This window comes from Halictus rubicundus, chromosome 4, assembly GCF_050948215.1.
Source record: "Halictus rubicundus isolate RS-2024b chromosome 4, iyHalRubi1_principal, whole genome shotgun sequence".
Lineage (NCBI taxonomy): Eukaryota > Metazoa > Arthropoda > Insecta > Hymenoptera > Halictidae > Halictus > Halictus rubicundus.
The window spans coordinates 3212777-3236216 of NC_135152.1; the positions used below are offsets into that span (position 1 = coordinate 3212777).

Genomic DNA, 23440 nt, shown 5'->3' on the forward strand with positions numbered 1-23440 from the left:
CACGCGAGCGTCGTTTGTTGTTATTGAAACGTGGCTTGAAACATTCTCGAGGAAACGGGACGAGAACGCGAAAAATCGGCGGCCGGAGGATATCGGTACGGTGACCGGTCGCCGGCAGGCCTGCCGGCCCCGGTCACACCTACGGGAAAGAGAAAGAAACTCGAGGAAACCGGCGAGGCTGTTTCTCGCGATTTTATACGTGCTTGGTCGCTCGATCGGGGGAGGGGGCGCGGTGTGTGATCGATCGTCGACCAACTGGATCGCCGCTATTTCCCCGCGAACCGACGAACGAGTTCACCTACGCGTCGACAAATCGCGAGACCGAGCGGATTATCAGCGGCTTCGATCACCGCGAAACTACCCGATCGCCGTGACACGCCAGCTTTCTTTCGTCTATGCTTATCGCTAAAGCGCCGAAAATGACGCGACAGCGTACCAACGCTTCGATAAGTAGGTGCAACCCGGCAGGATAGCCAAGACGAATTCCAAGTCTATGGAGAATCGATTGGCGAAGTTCCAAAGATAACGATCGCATCGAAAACAGCAGTCTTTGCTCTCGGAGAGCGCACCGGTTTTGCTCCGGTTCTGCTCCGGAAGCAAGCGTTGCTACGAGAGGTGGGCACCGCCTACTTTCTCGGATAAACCGTCGCGAAAATGTCGCCGAGAACATTCGGAAATACTCACGTCTTTGCTGGGCACGCAGAGAGGGGTTCCTTCTTTAACGATTCCCGCTTCGACCATCACGCCCATCACGATAGGATCACGAGAGTTGAAGATGTGCTGAAATCGAGGCCAGTCATCTTTTAGACGGGTGAAAGAAGAGCGTCGAGTCTCGCGAGGCGAACACGCTATCTCACTCGACTCCTGTCAATCGCGCAAGCGATAAGAATCCGAGGCGATACCTGCGGTAATATGCGAAGCTTGCACGGGAACACGGCGATGTGCTTGTTCTCGTCTCGCTTCCGCTGCTTCAGCTCTTCCCTGTACGAGGTGAACTTGTCGAAGAGGTGGTAAATGATGTCCGCCTGGAAGATCTTCACCCCGAGGGAATCCGCCAACTCCTGAGCGTCTCTCTCGATCTTCACGTCGAACGCGAGGATCGTGGCGTATCTGCGAAATCAAAAACACCTTGTCAACATCTTTTGCTAGGTTCTCCGATTCTGAACGATGCTTTCGAGGTCCACGTTGCTCCGTAGAATCTCTAACAGCAGTTCTCGGACATATGTACTCACTGGCTGTCGTGTTCCAACATGATGGAAGCCTTCATGACATCCTTCTTGACAACGGGACCGATACGGATGCCGGCGTACTGTAACACAACGCGAGAAACGTCGCGATTAATGTCATCGTCTTCTTCGTGTTCGTTTGCCTCTCTTTCATTATTCTACCATCTTACAACGATAACAAAACTCGACTGCGTTCGATACCAGATCGCTTTGAATTTTCTAGTCGAACGGTAGCCGCGAGGCAACGTTTCGCTAAGAGAAAAAGAGACCCGACGATTTCGATATCTCGGCTAGATCGAAGACCCGCGATTAGGCGAGCGTATCGTCGGTCGGTTGTAGGTGCGTTTATTTCTACGTGTCGCGTCTCGTCGCGTTTCGTCGCGTCTCGTCGCACCAGGCGGGCCGAATCCGAACAGCATGCGTCACTAGTTATTTTCGCGGCGAAACTGACACACACGCTCGCGCGCATACCGTTCCCCGTGTATTTATGTTACGGTGACAGTGGTTTATGTTTTAGCTGAATATTTTGTTTTCCTTCCGACTACGGAACTACGTTGCGCTCCCGTACGCGTTCCCGGTCCGAACGCCGCGCTCCTTTGCAACGAGAGGAGAATCTTCGATTCTCTTTTTTTCCCCCGAACATTTTCTCTCGACAACTTTCAAGGGAATTCAAGTTGCGCGCCTGCGATGTGCGAGATACACCACTGGAACGGCAAACTCGGGCGTCTTTGAAAATGGGAGAGAAGTCGACCAGCTTAATTCGATCACCGTTCGAAAGAAACATATTTTTCGAAATAAACTTACTTTGACCGTCTACACTTTGGGCTTCGATGTTTTTTTTTCGCGGGGAATTAAGGAAACGACGATGCCTATAAGTTTGCACAAGGTTTCAACGCATCGCTGTAAACATCTCTTGGGACGAATTCGAACCAGCGGAAAAAATAGCTGAAGGGATAATTCTCGGGAAGAGAATAGACGAAATAGTCGGAGAGACGAAGGACGACTGTTTGACGAGAATTTTCGAAGATAAGGCTGGTTTTTAAGACTTCCGGTTGCGTAGTCTCATTCCGATATTAGAAGGAGATACGGCCGGTCGATGGTTTTTTACGCGGGCCACCGTAACGCATCCTCCAACATGTTCCCCGTCCACGTTGATGCCCCGACGTAACAGCGTACACGTGTTTCGACCTTTTCTTTTCTTTTCGTCGTGTCGGGGGGGGGGGGGGACTTATTAGGATAATCGACCCTTTTTCTGCTCAATTTTTCAAGCGTTTCCCTTCTTCGAGCTTCCCGCTTCTTTCGTTTTCGTAGGCGGGCGATCTGATCGCTGAATCGTCTATCTTTCGTAACTATTGCCTGTGCTTATTGTTATACATACAGTGGCTCACGAAAGTATTCGAACGCTTACGTTTACAAATTTTAATGAATAAAATAAGATGTACTAAACTAATCTGTATAGAACAATTTGGTATCTATAGTAAGGGGGAAGTCTCAAGATTATGTCAGTAAAATTTGAAAAGGATTCAACAACGTAGGCAGAAGTTATGATATATTTATTAGAAACACGCATAATAAGTGACTCACAAAAGTATTCGAACGCTACATATATTATTACATTATTTAATGTTAATATTTTGTTGGACCACCTTTAGCAGTATAACGATGTGTCCCAATCGACGTTCCATACTATAAACCAATGATTTTGTAAAAGTACACTCAATGGAATTCTATACTTCTATGATTTTTTGTTTCAATACCTCCTTTGAAGTTATTTGATATTTATTTAATCTTTTTCCGATTTCAGCTCATAAATTTTCAATTGGATTTATGTCTGGACTTTGCGGTGGAGTAGTTAACATATGTGGTGGGTTATATATGATCCATTCTTTCACAATTCCTGCAGTATGCTTGGGATTGTTATCTTGTTGGAAGTGGACGTCTTCCAATAATCCTAATTTACGGGCACTTTCTTTAAGGTTGTTCCTTAAAATATTGAAATACTTATATTTATCGAGTATTCCATCAATGAATACCAAATTTCCGGTACCACTTGCTGCCATGCACCCCCACACCATAACCGATCCACCTCCGTGTTTCACCGTTTGGTGTAAATTTTTAATTTCCAATTCCGTATTTGGTTTTCTCGAAACATAATTTTGACCATCTGAGGCAAAGATGTTAAATTTAGACTCATCCGAAAAGATGACTTTATCCCAGAAAAAATGATCTTTATTGAGATATGCTTTTGCAAAAGCCAGTCTTTTTTTCGATTTACCGCATTAATATATGGCTTCTTTCGTGGTACACTGCCATGAAAATCATTATTTCGTAAGATTCGTCGACATCATTCGGGATGAACTTCTTTATGAAACATATCAGCTACCATATTTGAGAGTTTAGGAGCGGATATAGTAGGATCTTTTTTATTTCGCGAATGATAATTTTCTGTTCTCTTTCAGTTAATTTCTTTCGTCGACCTGATCGAGCGTTGTTCGCAATTGTTCCTTCATTTTTTGATTTTTTAATAATATAATGTATTGTAGACTTACTTCTGTTTATAACTTCTGCAATCTCGTTATATGATTTTCCATCCTTATGCAATCGAAGTATCATTTCTCTTTCACACTTTTGTGTTTCTGACTATTTAGTCTTCATTTAAACTACTATTGTGCACAGTTCTACGTTGCTGTTACGGAAACGATGCCTTAACATCAACTGAACGTACCAATGTTTTCATTTAGTAGTAATGTGTACATTCCTTTCTAAGAAAGATGAAAACATATCAACAGCGTTACAGCGTTCGAATACTTTTGTGAGTCACTTATTACGCGTGTTTCTAATAAATATATCATAACTTCTGCCTACGCTGTTGAATCCTTTTCAAATTTTACTGACACAATCTTGAGACTTCCCCCTTACTACAGATACCAAATTGTTCTATACAGATTAGTTTAGTACATCTTATTTTATTCATTAAAATTTGTAAACGTACGCGTTTGAATACTTTCGTGAGCCACTGTATATTACGTATAGAAAGGCGTCCGGAAGCGTACGGTGCATCGTTCCGAACACGCGGGAGCCGTTGTGAGCGAGGCTTTAGGTATCTAGCGGCGAATCCTCGGGCGCAAACCCGGTGAAACTCTCCCGCGACCTTTACGTAATGAATGAACGAGTGAACGAAGAACCGGCGCGACGCGGCGGCGATGAACGATAGAGGAAAAAGGAAGGAAAAACGGGGGAGCCAATTAGAAGGCACCGGCGCTCCATAAACGAGCCTACTCACCGAAACACCGGCAGATAGCTAGTCATGTTTCATTGATGAAACCGCCGTACCGTACCGCACCGTACCGCACCGCTTCGCCCATCGCCGTGCGATACCATTCGCTGGAAAAAGGAAAGAGGACCCCAGTCGACCGGATCAATGAAAAAGAGAGAACGTAAAAAGGGTGTAGCGTGGGCGTGGGAGGAGGCCAGGCAACGTGAACGGGGGGGGGGGGGGGCGCTGACCGAACACAGGCCCAACAATAGGCCACGCCGCGGATCGAACGACAACAGACACGACACAATCGATACCATCATCGATCGCGTCCAACTACACGGTTCTGCTCCGTAAACATTGCATTTCGCAAATAGACCCCCGACCCGACGGTTTAGGCCAATCGAAACGAGGCTTCAAAGCACTATCGCAAAGGTTGAAAATACTTGCGAAGATACTATAGGGTAGGGGCCCAATTACTGTGGGCGGTACCAGTCACTGTGCCTATATTAATTACACTTATTTCTAAAGCATAGTGAATATTAAAAAAAGATATATATATATATATATATATATATATATATATATATATATATAACATTATTAACTGATCTCTTTCAAATAAGTATAATTAATATAATCACAGTAATTGGTACCCCCACAGCAAATTGGGTTCCTTACCCTAGTTAGATACTATAGTGGAGCGGGTCGAAAGCGATCGGTCAAAGTTCGAACCCATTTGCGAAGCTTAGGTGCTCGAGCCCGTTTCTGCTACGCGTTGAAGAGCGGGGGAGGAGGGGAAAGGAGGACGGAGGAAAATAGGAAAGAACAAAAAGCGGTCGGATAAAAGGGCTGCTGCGACCCAGGGCAGCGCGGGGAAACGGGAAAGAGAAAGCGAAGGGAAAGAGACGGAGATTCCACGGAGAAAAGACGAACGACAGATGTTGCCAGCGAAAGAAATGCTGGTACAAACGGGAGAGGAAGTCGAGAGAGCAACAGAGAGAAACGGAGGGGTCCCTCCGGAGAGAGAGAGGGAACGCTTCCGGCATTAAAAACCGGCCCGCAGGCCACGAATCCTCTTCAGCCTCTCGTCATAAACCGCAGAGAACATTTTGTCGAACGATTCGTAGACCACCCTGTACATTGAACGCGCGCCCGTAACAGATACACACAAGCGATTCGCAAATATGGCAAACCGCGATCATAGTTGCGAGAATTATCAATCCTTTCGATCACGGGGTTAAAGATTGCCGAGAAAAAAGGGACACAGGTTGGCTGGATGGGATTGACGAACGAACAGACGGATAGACGGACGGACCGGAGGTGCAGCTCGCTCCTCTTCTGCAGCAGGAAAAGATGGCTCGTTTCCTCGCATTGTTTTTAACCGCGGTATATAAGCAGCTATACCGGGACATGGGAGCGGATATGCGGAGCGCGGACACGCGAGTGCACGCTCTGTCGGCCCTGTGCTGCCGGCATCCTACACGAGCCTTTCCAACGAGAGCTAGAGAACCCGCTTCTCCGCTCCTCCGCTTCTTCAGCAAAGTCAACGCGAATACTCGCGTTGCGGATACGTTCGTAATTCCCGATCGACAGGCTCAAATATGTTCATAACTCCATAAGCATCTTAAGGGCCCCGGATAGTCACGTGACTTTTTAATTAATAATTTCCATTCACAGCCTTTAGTCACAGACTTAACATCCGTCTTGGTCTTGATCCGACGGGTCTTAAGTCTGTGACTAAACTTGTTACATTGTTTTATGAATTCTGACGCCAGAAACGTGCTTCAAGTTTTTCGCTTTATTTCCCAGAGAATCAAGACAAAATATAGCACAATTTGTAGCTGGAGATATTTTCTAGTGCGCGATGCTCTCGACTTCATCCAGAAAACTCATCCAATGGCATAAAAATGCTTGGATTCCATGGCATGCGCATCGTCAATTTTTGGCCTACTTCTAACGCTTATATTACCAAATATCTGCATAATCTCGGCAGCTCCTGACCAGCGCGCACTAGATTGAACTCTCGTTCTATCGCACTCTTTCGAATGAGCCCTTTACCAGCGACAAAATATTCTTATATAAGGACGAAAACTTGAAGCACGTAAAATCATTTTTTGACGGTAATGTAGTCACTCTACCTTATCGCGAATCTACGAAGACCGACTCCTTAACCTTTCATCGTTACACGTTTGTAGCTTATTGCAACGTTGACCGATTTAGATGAAATATTCAGAATATGTATAATTGATACAGATGTACAAAACGTACTTTTTAAATTTTTAACACGTTGACTGCCATGTCACCCATATGTGGGTGACGGAATTATTTATCCAGGTTTTAAAACGAATTTTTACGTTAACATAATCATTGTACCAAATTTGATTAGGATCTGTAAAATGCACGAAATTTGGAGGACAACTCAATATCATACATTTAATTTTTTTCAATTTTTATTTCATTAAATAAAAACTTACTAAAACTTACTTACTTACTTTGATTTTATGGAATTTTTGAGGTTTCTAGTTTGGCAGTCAAAGTGTTAATATGAGGCTGCATAAAAACGTTGCAACTTTTAGTACTTTCTTCGTAATTTCGACCAGTTGCAATTTTAATCAAACATTTTCTTCACGTTACGTAGCGATCCAATTGTTCTGCCTTCTCAAAAAAAGTTCAAGTAGTATAGTCCAATATTGACAAAGTTATGCGATTTTTAAGAGCGTCCGAATATTTAGTGGGAGTCACTGTATATACTTACTAGTTAGGGGTGTGCGAGAACTCGAAATATCGGGAACCCGATGGTCTGGGCGAATTGAGAAGAGGTCGGGTCGGGTCGGGTTTCCGAAAATTTCGAGATCCCCGAAAGAATCTTGCTGATACGCGACTCAAGACAAATCGTCGAGTTTCGGAGAGTACGAATACTATTGGGCTGTCCGGAAAGTTCGTGCCGATTTTTACGGGAAACTCAAACGCAGTACATTTGAATTTCGATATACATTTATTGAATTATTATAAGTGCCAATATGTTCCACAATCTTTCTCCATCTTTCACGCAACTTGCGTTTTCCGGCGAAAAACTTTTAAATATGATTTTTTATGTTGACCAAAGAGTTGAAGTTTTTGTCATTATGGGAATTTTGTATTGGCCTAAAGAGATGAAAATCTGAGGGTGTAATGAATGGGTGGCACATCCCAACGAAGCTCCAACAGCTTTTTCCTTCGCTCTGTTTCCTTCCATATTTAAGAGCGTATAAAACTAACAAAAATTAATGTATCCTAATCAAACTTTTTTCTAAAAATGCCTGAAACATCACATTTTTAGACTATGTACACATACCATTTGTTTTCAATCATTCTGACATATTCAGACCTATCCTAATGCCACCAACAGAAAAACGGCACGAACTTTCCGGACAACCCAATACTTCGTGGAGAACGATTTCGACGACCAACGCGAGTCGAAAATCACAGGGTTTCGCGGAAAGAGATCGGATCTTGCCGTTTTGTAAAAATCTTCGCATTTCTCTCCCTCTCATGCGTTCGCGCGCGTGTGTGTCTGGCTCATGTGATCGGCGCCGAACAAGACCGAAACGTTAATCGGTACGTGGCCGCACTGCGAAAACACTACGGTTAATTGTTAATCGATACGCGTGGACTTCGGCCCGTTCCGAGAAGAATAGCGCGTGTCCCGGTTAAACTATTTGTTCCGATCTTGCTCGGCCAAACAGGACGAGGACAGGAAGACGCTCGGCAAGAATGTTCGATTCGCCAACGCCATCATAATCAAGCGAATATGCGTACGTATGCGCTACGGATCCGTTGTCATAGTCGGAGCCGAAGCCGGAGTCGGAGCCGGGGTGAAGCGGCTCGCTTCGTAAATACTAAGCGCTCCCCTACGCTTCCAACGTGTATCCACCAGCCCCGCATAATCAACGACGCGCAGGCCACTTAATCCGTCCGCGATCGAATCAAACCGATTCTGACCGAGCAGTCCTAACAAAATTCTATTGCGATCACCCGCAATTATTTCTCCCCCTAAAAATAAAAAAACTAGTACGCGCGCTGCTTCGTGGATTCGATAGTTGCGAATTGTCCGAGCAATCCTGATTTCATCGTGTCTCGTCTTACTGATCTCGCACGTTTTTCTTACCACTGCCATCGATTTCGCGTTAAACGGAATAACGCCAAAGTGCTCGGTAAGTTGAGATTTTATGGAAAACGCGAAGCTCGCGCGCGTTCCAATGTTCCAGGACTACAGCCACAGGCCGCAGGTAGGTGGATTTCGAGTATCGCGACACGACCGTAAACGGCGCAGCGAAGAAACGGGGACTATCCGAAAAGGAATGACGAGCAATCGCGTCGGTTGGAACGAGGCCACGGGCCGACGCGTGCTGGTTCGATCGAACGGGACCGAGGTATCGATAGCCGGTCGGCCTCCGCCGCCCACGCTCCGCCGAAAAAAGAGAAAGAGAGGAAAAGTCGATCTTCGAATCGACGAAGCATTCTTGCTGCTCGAGGAGACCGGTGCATGGCACTCGTGGCTCGTCCGCGTGGCGCAATCATGCTCGCACGCCTTATGGACACGAGGACGCGCGCCGTCGGTACTCCTCGCTGCTCCGCGCCGCTCAGGGCTACGGGATCGAGTCGGATCGGGTACGTCCGCCCGTTCGTCGATCCGTCCGTCCACCCACGCCGCTTTTGCTCCGAGTGTGGGCAGTTTCCTGTACGTTGGTCACGTATTCCTTTTTCCAGCCCACACGCGTCCGTGTGCAAGCGTTCCTCTGTGTCGCTCGCTCTCGCGAACGCAAACGCAAACGCAAACGCTCGGGACAACTCGAAGAATCGCTACTTCCAACTTTCTAGGTCCACGCACGCGATTCTCTCGAATTCGTTCGCCTACATTCGCTCCTGTTGGGTAGGTCCTAGCATAAACTTGATCCAAACATCGACAACCCACGCAACATCAACATCCCTTTCTGTAACTCCTCTAGACCTACGCTTTGCTTTTCGTGGGTATGTAGATCTAGGCGCAGTCTTTGCTTCCCTCGAGCCGAACTTTCTGGGCCGAAACTTCTCCGCTCGGTGAAACGGGTTACGTAGCCGAACCCATCGGTGGGATTTGTAAGTCGCAAAGAGAGGCACGAAGGAGCATGGGAGCTCGAAGGAACGGAGGATCGGTGAACGAAGGAACGAGAGAAAGAGCAAAGGAGACGAGAGCCACCGTGTCTCTCTTGCCCACTCCTCTTCTCTCCTCTCTCCATATACTCCCTCCTGCGTGCCATATGTAAAACGCATAGCCGCGATGCGGTGCGGCGGAGGGAACGTACTTACGGCTGACTACGTGCGTGCGTGCGTGCGTGCGTGCGTGTGTCGCGTATGCCAGCGATAAAACCTGACGTCACGAGCCACGTGATCGTACGATACGGTGGGGGCAGCCCATTCATAATCCGAGGAAGGACAGGCTTAAGGCCGTTTCGGACATTACCTCGAACCGAACGACGTACCAGCCTTTTTTCCTCTTTCTTTGCTTTCTTTCGTTCCGTTTGTCTTTGTCTCCCTCTTCGTCTATCCTTCCCTCTCTCTCTCTCTCTCTCTCTCTCTCTCTCTTTCTCTCTCCCTCCCCTTTCGCTCTTCTACTCGATGGTTCTTGAACCACGGCTGATGCACCACCGACAGCTCCGAACACCGTCGAACGATGATAATGCTCGAACGATGCTGCGAACTCGTGCGACCAGCCACGTCACCTCTCGAATCTCTCCCGAGAGTTTTGTCTCTCTCCAGATCGTTTCTCCTCGATCAAAATGTCACACGAAATTCTCGGTTCTTTCGAAATCCTTTGATATTTCCAAATCGGTGCATTACAATTAGGATGCTTCGTTCGCTCTATTCGCTTCGAACTTTATCGAACTCGTAAACGCAGCTTCGTTCCGATCTCGCTCTCCTCCGTGTAGATAAATTCGACGAGATCGTTTTCGATCGGTGTCGATCGCGTCTAGAAAATTCGGCGTAATGTTCGCGTTAAAATTAGTTCCCCCTTTGAAAAGGCGTAAGAGGAACGAGAAACCAGAGAGCGAATTTTAATTGTTCGCTGCTCGAAGAACGCGCGCCCGTGTCTTATTTTACCGAGGCTCTCGAACGTCTCTCGGCTCGCACGGAGGCCACTTATCCATCCTCTTTGCTTCGGCAATCTTTGCCAAGTGACGAAAGATCGTAGAGGAACAACCATTCGTTCGCAAGGCTATCTATCGTGTAATTTAACGTGGACTATTTTCGACAGACCTCTTTCAAAATTTCATTGTTTACCGTTTCCTCCGGATTTCCTGTTTGGCTCGAGCATCGATGACACACCGCCGGGTGAACATCACCGTTCGCTATGGCAACGAAACACGACGCGCAAGACGAGTGAAAAATTCATGCGGTTCCCGGTACTTCGATAAATCCCCTGATCTCTCGAGTATACTTTTTAATTCGTCCCGTGCCTGGTTCGCCGCACGAAAACATTGTCGAGAAACTCTCGATCGCGCGCGGTCTTGCATAATTCCTGAAATCTGCCAGCCTGCAATATTACCGATATCGACGTGTCGTTGGGCGTAATATTATCTTCGTTGCTTCCGTTCATATATCGTCCGCTTTCTAAATAATCATGAACAAGCATATCTTCTTTCTGTCTCCTGCATTTCTTACTCACCGATATTTGTTGTTTTACGAATCTCTCGGCTCTTTGCTTGTACAAATATCTGTGTATACAAATATCGCTGAAAAAATTGTATTATTTCATAAAAGAAATTTGCGACGATAAGTACGTGTCTAAGATATTTTTGAACTGTTAAAGGATGTTTCTCCGACACGAACGATGACCCCAATAAAAAAGAATAGGCGTCAAATATTTTCGCGAATCTTCAAAATGGGAGCGCGTCTCGCGAGAGTAATTTTTGCGAAGGAGAGTTTCCCAGCGTGAAAAGTCCCATGACATGCAAGAACACCCTTGTGGAAGCATGTAAGGCGTGCGAGACGTGCGAGGCGTGCAAGGCGTGCCCACGGATGCACAACACGACTGATAGCTCGATGGATCACAACTACAAGCACCGTATGCGACCAATGAGTCGTATCCTGCTAAACTGTTAAGAAGGAAGTGGTTCGTTGCTGCCTCTTCTCTCTCGCTCGCCCTCCCGTTCCACACCTCACCGGTCTCTCTCCGGCGAAGCTCGTCCTCTTCTCCTCTGCGCGGTCTCGCAGTCTGCATATCTCTCTCTCTCTCTCTCTCTCTCTCTCTCTCTCTCTCTCTTTCTTTCGCTGTCTGCCTCCTTCGCTGTCTATCTTTCTGCTGGTCGCACTATTCGCTCCCGCGGTTACGCTTCGCTCTGGACGCTCTATGGCGTTCCATCATTGAACGCAAAGATCGCGCGAAAGGTCGATAATAGAACCGCCGACAACGGCCTATTCAGCGCCATATCGGGGACCTATCCTACCAACATCGACAACTATGCATTGCTCCTTTTCCAATTGCCGAAACAGATTTCGAAAAGCATCGGAGACTTTCGGTGAAACTCGCAAACATCGCGACACCGTGTACATAGTCACTCGCACGACTAATCGAACAGCAGCCGAGCCCGTAAAGTACTTCCGATTGCTACTTTTCCATCCGCGTTAACTTTGAATTCTGAGAAATCTGTGATTTCGTATGCTAGGCTCTGCGAATGTAATCGAATAAGAATGAAAGGAACGAGAAACTCACTGGTATTTTGCTGCTCTTCAGGAAGTCTAATAACGCTTCGAGCGCGCCTAAAGTCGACGCCTGCACGTAGACGCCGCGTTCCGCGAGCCGAATATTCCCAAGAGCACTGCTCAACTCTTTCGCTATCTCCTCCTTCAAGATCTCCACCTCGTCGGGCTTCTGGGCCACTTGCAGATTCAAACCTGTTCGAAAAATAGAGAACCGTAAGATTAGCTCACTCCTGCGAGAGGAAATCGTGTCATGGGGAAAATACGATTCAAATCAAATAGTATACATGCGACCGGCAAGAAGAAATTTTACCTGCGATAGCCTTTTCCAAATCCTTCGCAGCAATCTTCACTCCCTGTGCTGCTTGAACTTCCCGATGCTCGATGTAAGCGCTCTAGAAATGACAATGCAAGTATTATACAGGATTTTCTGAACCGCTCCTCTCCAAAAAGGAGAGGAGGTGGACGGGTGATTTGATCAAATGTAATATGCAATATGATCAAAAGTGTAAGAAATAGAGTTGATTCGCATTGTATCGCCTCCGTGCGTTTACCTTGACTCTTAATTCCTTCAACGGCTGCGGCATAAGAAGCGAACGTATTTGGGTGACTATAGGACCATCGGTGCCGGCGACTATCATCGTCTCGCCTTCCCTCAACATTCCATTGACTAGAATACAGTCTATCGTAGTACCCAAACCCGGCAGCGCTTTTACTTCCAAAACTGTAGCTTGTAGCTCGTCGCTGTACATAAGTCTCTTAGCTAGGGGGCCTTGACAGGCGTCCACGATCAATGACAACAGGTTACCCATGCCCTCGCCTGAACGAGAAGAAAAAGGATGTATTTCTGCATATGTCGTACTTACGTTATCTATCGCTGACAATTAAATACGCGTAGCGTATTAATTTACCTGTGATGGCGCTAGTGGGAACGAGGGAGACGTAACTTCTAGGATCGGGATTCTCGTAGAACAACGCGGCGTTCAGGCCCTGCTCGGCAAATTGCACAATCACGTCCTTCGAACGTTTCTCAAATTCACGCTGCGTGTTAGTAGCTTGACTTTTTACAATATCTTGTATATCCTTCCGGTTCATAGTTTGCCAATCGTATAATCTACGAACATTCGATTAGTATCGTTTTGTTATCCGTGCAATAAACGTTTCGAGCTATGACATAGACTTCCGATACCTTACCTATCTATCTTATTTAAAGCGACGATAAAAGGGCATTTCTTCGATTTCAGAAGATCTATACTTTCAATAGTTTGTGGCTCTAGTCCGTGCATAATGTCTACTACTAATATCGCTATATCACAAAGAGAAGATCCTCTGTTCCTTAAATTACTAAACGATTCGTGGCCAGGTGTGTCTATGATCAAGAGTCCGGGGATTTTGAATATTTTATCGGCAAACTGAAAGAAGAAATCGCAATGTTGTCTCGTCGGACATTGGACAGAGTATATCAAAGCAAATACGACGGCAAAACTTACTCCTTTAACGTGTCTCGTTGATTCTTGAATGGCATCGATGGGTACGTTCGTTGCACCGATTTGCTGTGTGATACCTCCTGCTTCGCCATCTTGTACGTTCGTTCTCCTAAGCTTGTCCAAGATCTTGGTTTTACCTGTGTCGACGTGACCCAATACGCAGACTACGGCAGCCCTAAGATTATCCAGCGACTTTTTTTTCTCCGCTTCTATCCTCCGACATTGTATCCGTACTTTGGCTCGTTCCTTCTTTCTCATCGCGTCCGATACTTTATCTTCCAATTCACTGTCGTCTTCGCTCTCCTCGGATTCCGATTCGCTGCCACTTTCGCTCTCCGACTCGCTTTCTGACGAGTCTTTACCGATTTCATCGGTTTGTTTCGTCTTCGTGGCTGATTCCTTGCCCGGGGTTTTCGGTACATCATCCGATTTATCTAGTAAGCAACAGGTATCTTAATAAAAAAAGGGAATATTCTACGTATAACAAAAATATGTTACAAATACAATCGTAACAGCGATATACCTTCTTCCTGTTCTTCTTCGCTGCTCTCAGCATCCCACGAATCCTTAACATCCTCAGCCTTCTCTTCAGAGTCTTTCATCTGTTGATCTACAATTTCTACTTGAACCTTATCTGTGTCCGTCATGCTGTCGTCCATTTTATCGTCATCCTTTTCGTCGACACTCGTTTGTTGTTTCAATTTATTCGGCCTTATACGGGTTCCTGAATCGATATATTATTATAGACAATTCTCGTACTCGATTATATTCTATATTATGTAGATTATTTTCCATTACCTGCCCTGGGTTTCTTTTCTCCCACTTCCGGCAAATCCAAACCTTGAGCCTTGAGTGCAGCGATCATAGCTTGCGCTCTTGCTCTGTCCTGTTTCTGTTTTGTCGTTAGAAGCTTTCCCTCCGCTTTCAGTCTCTCTTTCCTCTGCTTCTCCTTAAGTTTCTTCTTTTCCTTACGCTCCTGTTCGAGACGTAACAGCTCCTGACGTTGCTGTTCCCGTATCTCTTCTTGCTTCAGCCTTTCCTCCTCTTCTCGTTTCATCCGCTCTTCGTCCTCCTTTAATTTCTTTAATGCCTCCTGCATCGCAGCGATAGTCTTCTTTCCAGGACCCTTTCCTATTGTACACATTTAACTATACTAAATGTGGACACAAACTAATGTCGTGTCCTAACGAATCCATAGCTCGTAGCATGTTCACAGCATCAGAGAAATTTTACCGAAATATACGCTACCTTTGTCCTTCTCTTTGATCTCCTCTTTTGCTCCTTTCTTCTTCTTCTTCTTCCCATCCTCGTCTTCGGCTGGAACGGCATCCATATCGGTAGTTTCGGGTACCGTCACCTGTGGCTCCTTCTTCTGTTCCTTCTTTGCTTCTTTTTTTGTCTCCTTTTTAGTTTCTTTCTTGGTTTCATTTGTCGGAGGTTCTGTATCGTTCTCTTCATTTTGTTCCGTCTTCTTCACTATTTCCTGTTGCAATTAAATAATACGAAATAAATTTTACTGTCTTTCCCATATACGAAAGAGGAATAAGTATAATAATTACATACCGCTTTCTTTAGAGCCAATTTCTTTTGTTTCTCCCTCTCTTTCTTCTCTTTCTTCTTTTGTGCAGCAGTTTTTACAGTACTGATTTCAATGTCTTCGTCCACATCGTTCTCATTCAGTCCATCCGAAGCCTTCAGCTCTTCTTTAATATCAATAACTTCAGCCTTTTCCTTTTTCTTACCTTTCTTTTCCTTCTTCTTTTTATCCTCATCATCATCATCGCTATGCTGCTCAACTGGATCGCTTGGTTCCTCTTTCTTTTGTCCAGAATACTCCAGTTCCAATTCGGCCAATACTTTGTCGATATCCTCGTCGCTATCATTGCGCTTTCTTCTGGCTAAGAGAAAAAAAAAGCAAAAATTCTAGTAATAAAAAGTTATTATACCAAAATAAAAATATAATACACAGATTAAACAAAAGCATATTTATTCAAAAAATGAGAAACAATTTATTTCTTATTTAATAAATTTCATTATGTTATGTAATAACAATGTTGCAATCAGGTGCAAGCAGAAATTTGACCATAGATTCGTTCAATTATTTAAACGGAGTTGAGTTCCAATGTGACATTAAATTTTATTCAAGTTATGAAATCACACCCTGCCGCTCATGGTACTTTCACTATCTGGTTCACAACTGAGCAACTTTCACTTTTCACTGGTCTTGACAATGTAACAGCATTGGGGATTACCAAATATTTAGATGGTATAATTCATCGACTGCATTGTCAGCAATACGTATATAACCGGCAAAGAAGAAAATCTCGTAGATATCTACTTCGGGCACGTAAAAGATGCATTCGAAAACCAACGTTCAATTACAGTCATTTCTACGAAGCAAAGAGGAATAGAATAACGTTCAAGATTGTGGAAGAGGGTAAACAATCTGAACCTTCATTAGTCGCACTTTGAATGCAATGGACAAACTAAAAATACGTTTTTATGTTCTCCGTATGCATCGGAATAGCGGTTAAGTTTATAGGTTATGTTAAAGCAGACGACATTTCTCTTGTAAAAAGAAGGCGTTAAATGTGTTTTAAAAATAACAAAGGCGCAACACGCAAATGTAAAATGACACTGATTTCTTTTTATGCCGCGATCTTGCGAATGAAAAGTACCGCTGTCTCCTCACCTTTCTTGCCTCTCTTCGGCTGAGCTTCCTGCATCTTGATCCGCTTTCGAGAATTTCCTTTTGTACGTTCAGCTTAGTGGTGGAGAACTATCGATGGTACTATCGATGGTTATCGATAGTTCTTTTCTATCGAAAACTATCGATGATTTAGTTGTACTATCGATAATTATCGGTAGCGAAATTTGGGGGTTAGTATTCGTACAGTTGTAATCGCTGTACTCGACAAATATTGCTAAAATCAGATAAAACTGATAAAAGATAAAACTTGAAAAATGTTTTTTATTCTAGACTAACCAACAATATCAAAATTCATTGGACAAGCATCAATGACTTTGTATACATATCGATCTTCAAATATGGATAATGAAAACATCGATATATCGTTGTTATCTCCGATTCAAATTCAAACTTCATTGTAAATGTTTAATTCAAATCGTTTTTCTTTTTTTTGTAATCTACTTATCAAATTATATATTATTGGAGAACACAATGTTAAATTTCACGTATATTTTTTCTTTTTTTTTATATATATAGAGTATTATACGTAAATATTGTAGTGGTTATGAAATATAATCAGAGAGAAATGAGAGTGCTCACGCCCGGGATTTTAGTGTCCCTGGTATAGTGCTGCCCCCTAGTCTAATATTTAGCCTCGACCAGAATCTGCATCATCTTACCTGCATCATTAGCAGCGGATTCCTAGTAATGCCAGAGTGGGTGCTACTTCTATGTTAAAAGACGCTCTGCTATGTAGGCTCTGATCCAGCCTAAAAGATGATGCAGGTTCTAATACAGGCTAAAAAGATGATGCAGGTTATGGTCCAGGCTAAAAAGTTGATGCAGGTTCTGTTTCAGGCTAAAAAGATGATGAAGAAAAGTGGGGACACTAAAACCCTGGGCATGAGCACTCTCATATCCTCTCTGCTATGGGCGCTTCGAGTAGCTCCGGCCAATACCCGTACTCACTCACGGCCCCATCCGTGAGTGGGCCCCTGAGGGACTTCCGATCGAAGAAATACCAATTTTAAACCAAAAATATAAATTTCAAGAAGAGGAACTTTTGAAAAGTCCCGATACAAATCCGAAGCCGAATTCAGATTGCCTTTTCCTCGATATTCTTTTCTTTTCGAGCGCGTCTCTTATAAACTAAGCTTACCAACTACTTAATCTAAAATGAAACTAACAGTTATATACTAAGTATGGCGCACCGGAAATTGACGATATTGGTCGTCGTACGTCTGTATCCCTATGGTATTCCTACTCTTTGACAAAATCATGTAATTTTGAAGCTATGTTCATGGTGTATGAACCTATGAGGCATGCGCATTTGAAAGTAATTCTCGAAAAACATCGGAGTTTCGCCTCTGTAAGAGTTCTCTGTATTAATGCTGATAAACCAACAAGCGTACCTAACCTACCTAACAGCTGCCAGCGACTCCTGTAATATTTTCTAGAAACTTTAGGTTCTATCTATGTGAACGTTGTGTGTATAGGAGTGAGATTTCAGAATGGCGACTGTCTTTACTTAGGAGAGTACTTATTCCCGCCCAGATATTGTGTAATTAACGTGTGTCTTTGAACAGTTCCATGAGTTTTTTGTCGCGAATTCACTGAAAATGATAATAGAGAATCCGGATCAATTCAAGGCGTGGCTGACCGCCGTCTTGGAGCCGCTGTAAGTAGGCCAGCTTGCCCGAGTACAGTTTTAGGTGTATGTGTATGCATTTGATGTTGTAAATGGCCGTACATGTGCTATGCTTTATACCCCATGCAGATTTATATTTACGTGTGGTAAACTCGTCTGTTTCGAAATGATCATTGATAGATCTCAGCGAACAACGATACCACACCAGATTTACACCATGCTCATCGCTAACAACTATGCGAACAACAATATGCCCGTCCACAATATATTTCTCGTGTATTTTGTATCCAAACTTATTTCGTGTATTTCTAAGCAGCATATTCTATTTTGCTGCGTTTCTACACGAACCATCGATTTTAAATTTATTTCCACAAATACTACGAAAGCTAAATTTCCTTCATTTCGTAACTTCCCCACATAAATAACTCAATAACTTATAACATAATAATTCGTTGACAGTAATAGTTAATTAATGTGTTTTCTTTCCTCTTAAATACATGCATATCAATCGTATTGGTTTATATGATACAAGACCTGCTCCTACAAATACTTTAATTATTAATGGTTTGTTCAATGAACATTTAATCAGAATAATAAATAAGTTACAACTAATCACGTATACCTCACTAACCATATTTTTTATATAGCTACTAATAATTTCATTATTGGCTTATTATGAATTACAATTATACAAATAACTGTAATGCTTAATTTGTGACTTATTCATTTAAGTTATCAGGTAACTTAAAAACTTTATAAGAAGTATTATTATTTTATGCCAGAATTAATTGAATGTCAATAATGGTTACATTCTATTACTCATTAATGATCTATGTGTTACATAAATGTTACCTGTTAGTATATGCTGAATAAGTAGTAAAGTAATATATTGCAAATATGTGTTCTAAAAAAACTATCATGTTTCAATATTAAAGGCTTTAATATTATTTACTTATGTCCACAGTTGTGATGCCGATCCTGCTGCATTAGCAAAATATGTATATGCTCTCGTTAAGAAAGATAAAACATTGGAAGAATTGCGAGGTGGAATGGTTGAACAACTTGATGTTTTTTTGCAGCAAGGTATATATGCATCTACGAAGCACAAAATAGTTGTATCTGTGTTGGCTAAACTTACCGATTTACATTATACTATCTTCGCAGAAACCAAAAACTTTGTAGAGCTACTATTCAAAACATTGGAAACTCAAGAGTATATACTTCCACCTGCAAAAAATGACCCAGATGGCGGTGGGACACCACCCGGTATAAATCCACCACCACCTGCATTAGCAATTGAAAAAATAACTGAAAGTACAATTCCTGTTACGTCGATCAATACAAATCCTCCTGCTCCTATCCAAATAAATGGATCTGCGCCTATGCCAATAGGCAAACGTGAAACTAGGAAGTCAGATTCTGAAAAAGTTGACAAAGAGAAGGAAAAACGTTCTCGAAGTCGGTAAGTTTCATTAACAAAGACATATTAAATGATGTTATTACATGGTTTCAAGGAATATTATTTTTTCTTTGTCAAATTACAGACAACAGGAAGTAATAGTATTGACTTTCTTTTCCATATAACTCCATTTATAAAAAAAAAGCTTACTATATAAAAGAGACGATTATGGAAAAGCAAGTCTATTGTGTTTGTCTGTAATTTCATTAAAAAAAAATCATTTTCCAAAATGTGACAGTAACAGAAAAGCTCACAACAAATCCTTAACGTAAAGTTTGTACTCCAGAAGTGGTCGAATGAGATCCAGGACAAGATCACGTTCACGTTCGTGGGAGAGAGATAGGCGTAGGTCCCGAAGTAGAGAACACATTCGTCGTGATAGAGAACGCGATAGGAGTAGACCGTGGAGGAACGAATCACCACCAAATACAAGACGACATGACAGAAGGTTTGTAAATTCTTTTAAGTTAATTAATAGAGGTGTCAGAAAAGTATCGGGTCGAGACAAATCGGATTCTCGAGAACCCATCCCATCCCGAATAAAATTCTCGATCCATCCCGACCCGACATTTTCGGGTTCTTGCACACCTCTATTAAATAGTGATCTACTGAATGTAATTAACTATCGTCACTTACAATGCCTACTGCTTGATACAGACGGAGTAGAAGTCGTAGCACGTCACCTATACGACCGAGAATACGAGACGGTCCTGATAATCGTGATCATAGAGCGCGATTTAGGAATAGGTCCCCAACACCTCTTCGATCTCGATCTCGATCAAGATCGTTAGATCGCAAAAAGATAGATCGTTCCGACAGGATGGATGTAGACAGAACGGACAGGATCGAGGGGAGTCCTGGTGGAGGTACTCCGACGCAGGATAGCAATCATGGAGACGTAGACATGCGATTATCTACTACTAGTCAGTCAATTCAAAGCGTCGTCGCGGTCGCTTCTAACGTACCAAATAGCCAACCAGGATTCCAGACAAAGAGGCGGTGCAGAGATTTTGATGGTTTGTATTTAATTATTCTATAGAGAGTAGCGGAAAAGATACATTGCTATAAACTCTTTGACTTATATTTGCAGAAAAAGGATACTGCATGAGAGGCGATCTGTGTCCTTATGACCATGGTACAGATCCAGTTGTATTAGAAGATGTAGCTTTAAGTCGTGTTTTGACTTTTGGTCCACATAGTGCGCAAGCACCAGGAACTGTACCTGTAACAGCAGTACCAGAACCACCTCAAGGACCTAATGGAAATGCTCCACCGCAACACCTCCCTCTTGCTAGTTTACCTCCACCTCATTTAAGGAATCAACATCACTCCAATATGGGTAAGAGTTCCTTAAAAAACAGTGGGGTGTGAGAACTTAAAAATGTTTGGTCGGGACGAGACGACATTGGTGTTACGACGACAATACGCTACGATTTCTTTCTGAATAATTATTACTCTCCCTATATTACATAGTGTTGCATATGATGGTTAATTTCTAAAACTTTTTACAGATGCATTTGCTGAATATAATCCAGATGCACCAAGCATGGAGCCTCGAATGCCATGGGGTAGGCATCCCCAACCTGGACCTGGTATTTATGGGAGGGGACAAAGAGAACTAATTAGCGTGCCAGTAATTCCACATACAAACTCATCTGAAATCACGCATACTCAAACGAACCCTTTAAAGCGCAAACAAGCATTCGATTTCAATCGTCTTGGACCAAAACAACGAGTGGTGCATAATCCAGCCAACTGTTCTCTAGAATTGAAGAAGGTTCCCCGTATTCTGAACAATATAACTCAATTGAATAATCATTTCTCGAAATTCGGTAAAATTGTAAATATCCAAGTTAACTTCGGCGGAGATCCTGAGGGAGCGTTGGTTACCTTCCAACTGCCTGCTGAAGCAAAAGCTGCGTACAGGAGTACCGAGGCTGTTTTGAATAATAGATTTATCAAAGTGTTTTGGCATAACAATGTTAACAATAACACAGCTGGTGGAGCCATTGAGAATGTACCGCCAGGTAAGATAACACAAGACAACCAAGCATATAACGTTAGATCCACATACTTCATGCTTTTCTTCTAAAGAAGTCATTATGCCTGCATCATTATTTCATCTAACACTTCTTTTTATTTAGGATGCCGTCCTTCTGTAAAAGAACGATTGGGCGCTGCTGTAACTACACCAGCGAAAACCGAAGAGAATGAATATATTCCCACTCGTCGTTCAACCGAAGAGCAGCAAGTCACGCAAAGTTTGGTCCCGACATCACCAAAAACTACCACCGCTCCCACTAGGGAAGAAAAGGTTCTCGCAATAAAGAAAACACAAGAAATTTTAGCCGCTAAGGAAACCTTAAAAAAGAAACAGGAAGAGAAGCGTAAAGAGGCGTTAAAATTAACCGCCGATTTACGTAAAAGGAAACAGGAATTGTTAGACAAGCATTTGATAGAGATACGAGCTTTGATTGATAAAGCGGAAAAGAATCCAGAACAAAAGGATGCAATTATGGCAACGATAAAAAACATGCAACAATCGATTGACAATTTACGCAAAGATCTAGCGGCTAACGGTCAGATTGGTGGGAATAAGACACAAGTCAAATCTAGAGAACAAACTCAGAAAGAAATTTTGGATGCCGAATTAGACTTAATGACTGCACAACAAGAAGGGCAAGATGCCGGAGAGTTGCAAAAAAGACTAAACGAGCTGCGAGCTCAAGCTGCTGCGTTGGGTTTGAATGCAGGTCCAACCGTTGGTAGAGGTACACGATCAAGTAGAGTTATACGAGGTGCCCACGCGTTATCATATAGGGGTCGTGGAAGAGGGAGTTTTACTCACGTTTCAGTAGATCATAGACCGACAAGTCTTCTAGTCTCTGGTTACGAAACCGAAGAAAAGGCTGAAGTTTTAACGCATTTTCAAGTAAGAATTTATTTACGTTTATTACACGCTTGGAGAACGAATACTTTTTAATATGTAGAATCATTTCAAATTATGCTCGTGCACACCAGATGTTATTAGTAATTAATTATTACATCATTTGCGTTTGTTTCAGCAATTTGGAGAAATAGTGAATCAAATAGTAGACGATGCAACGCCTTCAATTGTGATCAATTTCAAGTCAAGAAAAGAAGCCGAGGTAGCTTTAGTAAAGGGACGCACATTTCAGGATAGATTACTTTCTATTACTTGGGTCTCTGGACAGCACTTGCATCGTGGCGGCGGTGGTAGCAATACAAACTCATCTGTACAACTTTCTTCGCGTTCTGAACAAGCGCCACCTACTACTGACGAAGAAATTGATTTAGAAGTAAGTTTTGAAAAGTTTGTCAGACAGAGAAACACTGTCGGCATATCACCTGATACAATATTCTCTTTTTACTTTATAGTTCGATAGCATTTCTGAAATAATTAGTTGAAACAAAGGTATCTAGAATGCAGTTGTGTATTATAATAATTTGTGCATTTATAAGATTCAAATCTCAAGTTCTTCGCTTGTCCTTAATCGTTCTAGGTAACACTAACGATGCTTATAAATAATAAATGTTCACTTGTGATAGGGTAACGAAACATTACTTCTCGAGGAAAACGAGGAAGAGGAGGATGAAGATGGCGAATCGCGTAGTTGGCGGCGATAGCAGCGTCAGCGTTATTCGTGACAAAAACTTGATACCAGCTACAATGACTGTGTGATGATATGGGAAAATCAATACATGATGCTCAGCGCCTGCGCCACTGCTGCACCATCGTTTGATTCGTTAAATGCCATGATTTTCACGAAAGAGTCAGGTTACAAGCTCATACACGTTATCATGAGTGTTACACTATTTGTTAATATTATTAAATATATGCGTGTGCGCATTATAGCGGTATAAAAAAAAGAAAGTATATACCGTGCCGAATTGCGCGTCACAAAATAGAAAAACTGATATGCAAGTTTCCA

The 23440-nt window shown here is 43.1% G+C and overlaps 2 protein-coding genes across 5 annotated transcripts in view; one reads left to right on the plus strand and one right to left on the minus strand.

Moving 5' to 3' along the window:
* The window catches only part of Eif5b (eukaryotic translation initiation factor 5B), a 39363-nt gene extending 22840 nt beyond the window's left edge, over window positions 1-16523 (minus strand). The window contains exons 1-14 of one of the 2 annotated variants that reach the window (XM_076786328.1): window positions 16384-16523; window positions 15255-15589; window positions 14940-15174; window positions 14490-14822; window positions 14215-14415; window positions 13695-14125; window positions 13399-13616; window positions 13116-13318; window positions 12759-13024; window positions 12518-12599; window positions 12218-12399; window positions 1233-1309; window positions 903-1110; window positions 685-780 (exon numbers count right to left, since the gene is read on the minus strand). In XM_076786328.1, the coding sequence (XP_076642443.1) occupies window positions 685-780; window positions 903-1110; window positions 1233-1309; window positions 12218-12399; window positions 12518-12599; window positions 12759-13024; window positions 13116-13318; window positions 13399-13616; window positions 13695-14125; window positions 14215-14415; window positions 14490-14822; window positions 14940-15174; window positions 15255-15589; window positions 16384-16417 (2901 nt within the window). In that variant the 5' untranslated portion in view covers window positions 16418-16523. Of the gene's footprint in view, window positions 1-684; window positions 781-902; window positions 1111-1232; window positions 1310-4509; window positions 4611-12217; window positions 12400-12517; window positions 12600-12758; window positions 13025-13115; window positions 13319-13398; window positions 13617-13694; window positions 14126-14214; window positions 14416-14489; window positions 14823-14939; window positions 15175-15254; window positions 15590-16383 lie in introns of those variants that run through there. The other variant, XM_076786329.1, reaches the window with a different exon arrangement.
* Window positions 16524-17845: 1322 nt separating this feature from the next.
* Window positions 17846-23382, plus strand: Swm (Zinc finger protein swm). Of its 3 annotated transcripts, none has more exons than XM_076786330.1 (10): window positions 17846-18058; window positions 18993-19111; window positions 19193-19490; window positions 19762-19935; window positions 20145-20503; window positions 20578-20826; window positions 20999-21514; window positions 21632-22419; window positions 22553-22807; window positions 23058-23382. In XM_076786330.1, the coding sequence occupies exons 1-10, from the start codon at window positions 18000-18002 to the stop codon at window positions 23133-23135; spliced, it is 2895 nt and encodes a 964-aa protein (XP_076642445.1). In that variant the 5' UTR covers window positions 17846-17999; the 3' UTR covers window positions 23136-23382. The 3 variants fall into 3 exon arrangements, with proteins under 3 accessions (XP_076642445.1, XP_076642447.1, XP_076642446.1); XM_076786332.1 differs by having other exon boundaries at window positions 19777-19935; XM_076786331.1 differs by having other exon boundaries at window positions 17847-18058; window positions 19774-19935.
* The last annotated feature ends 58 nt before the right edge of the window (window positions 23383-23440 follow it).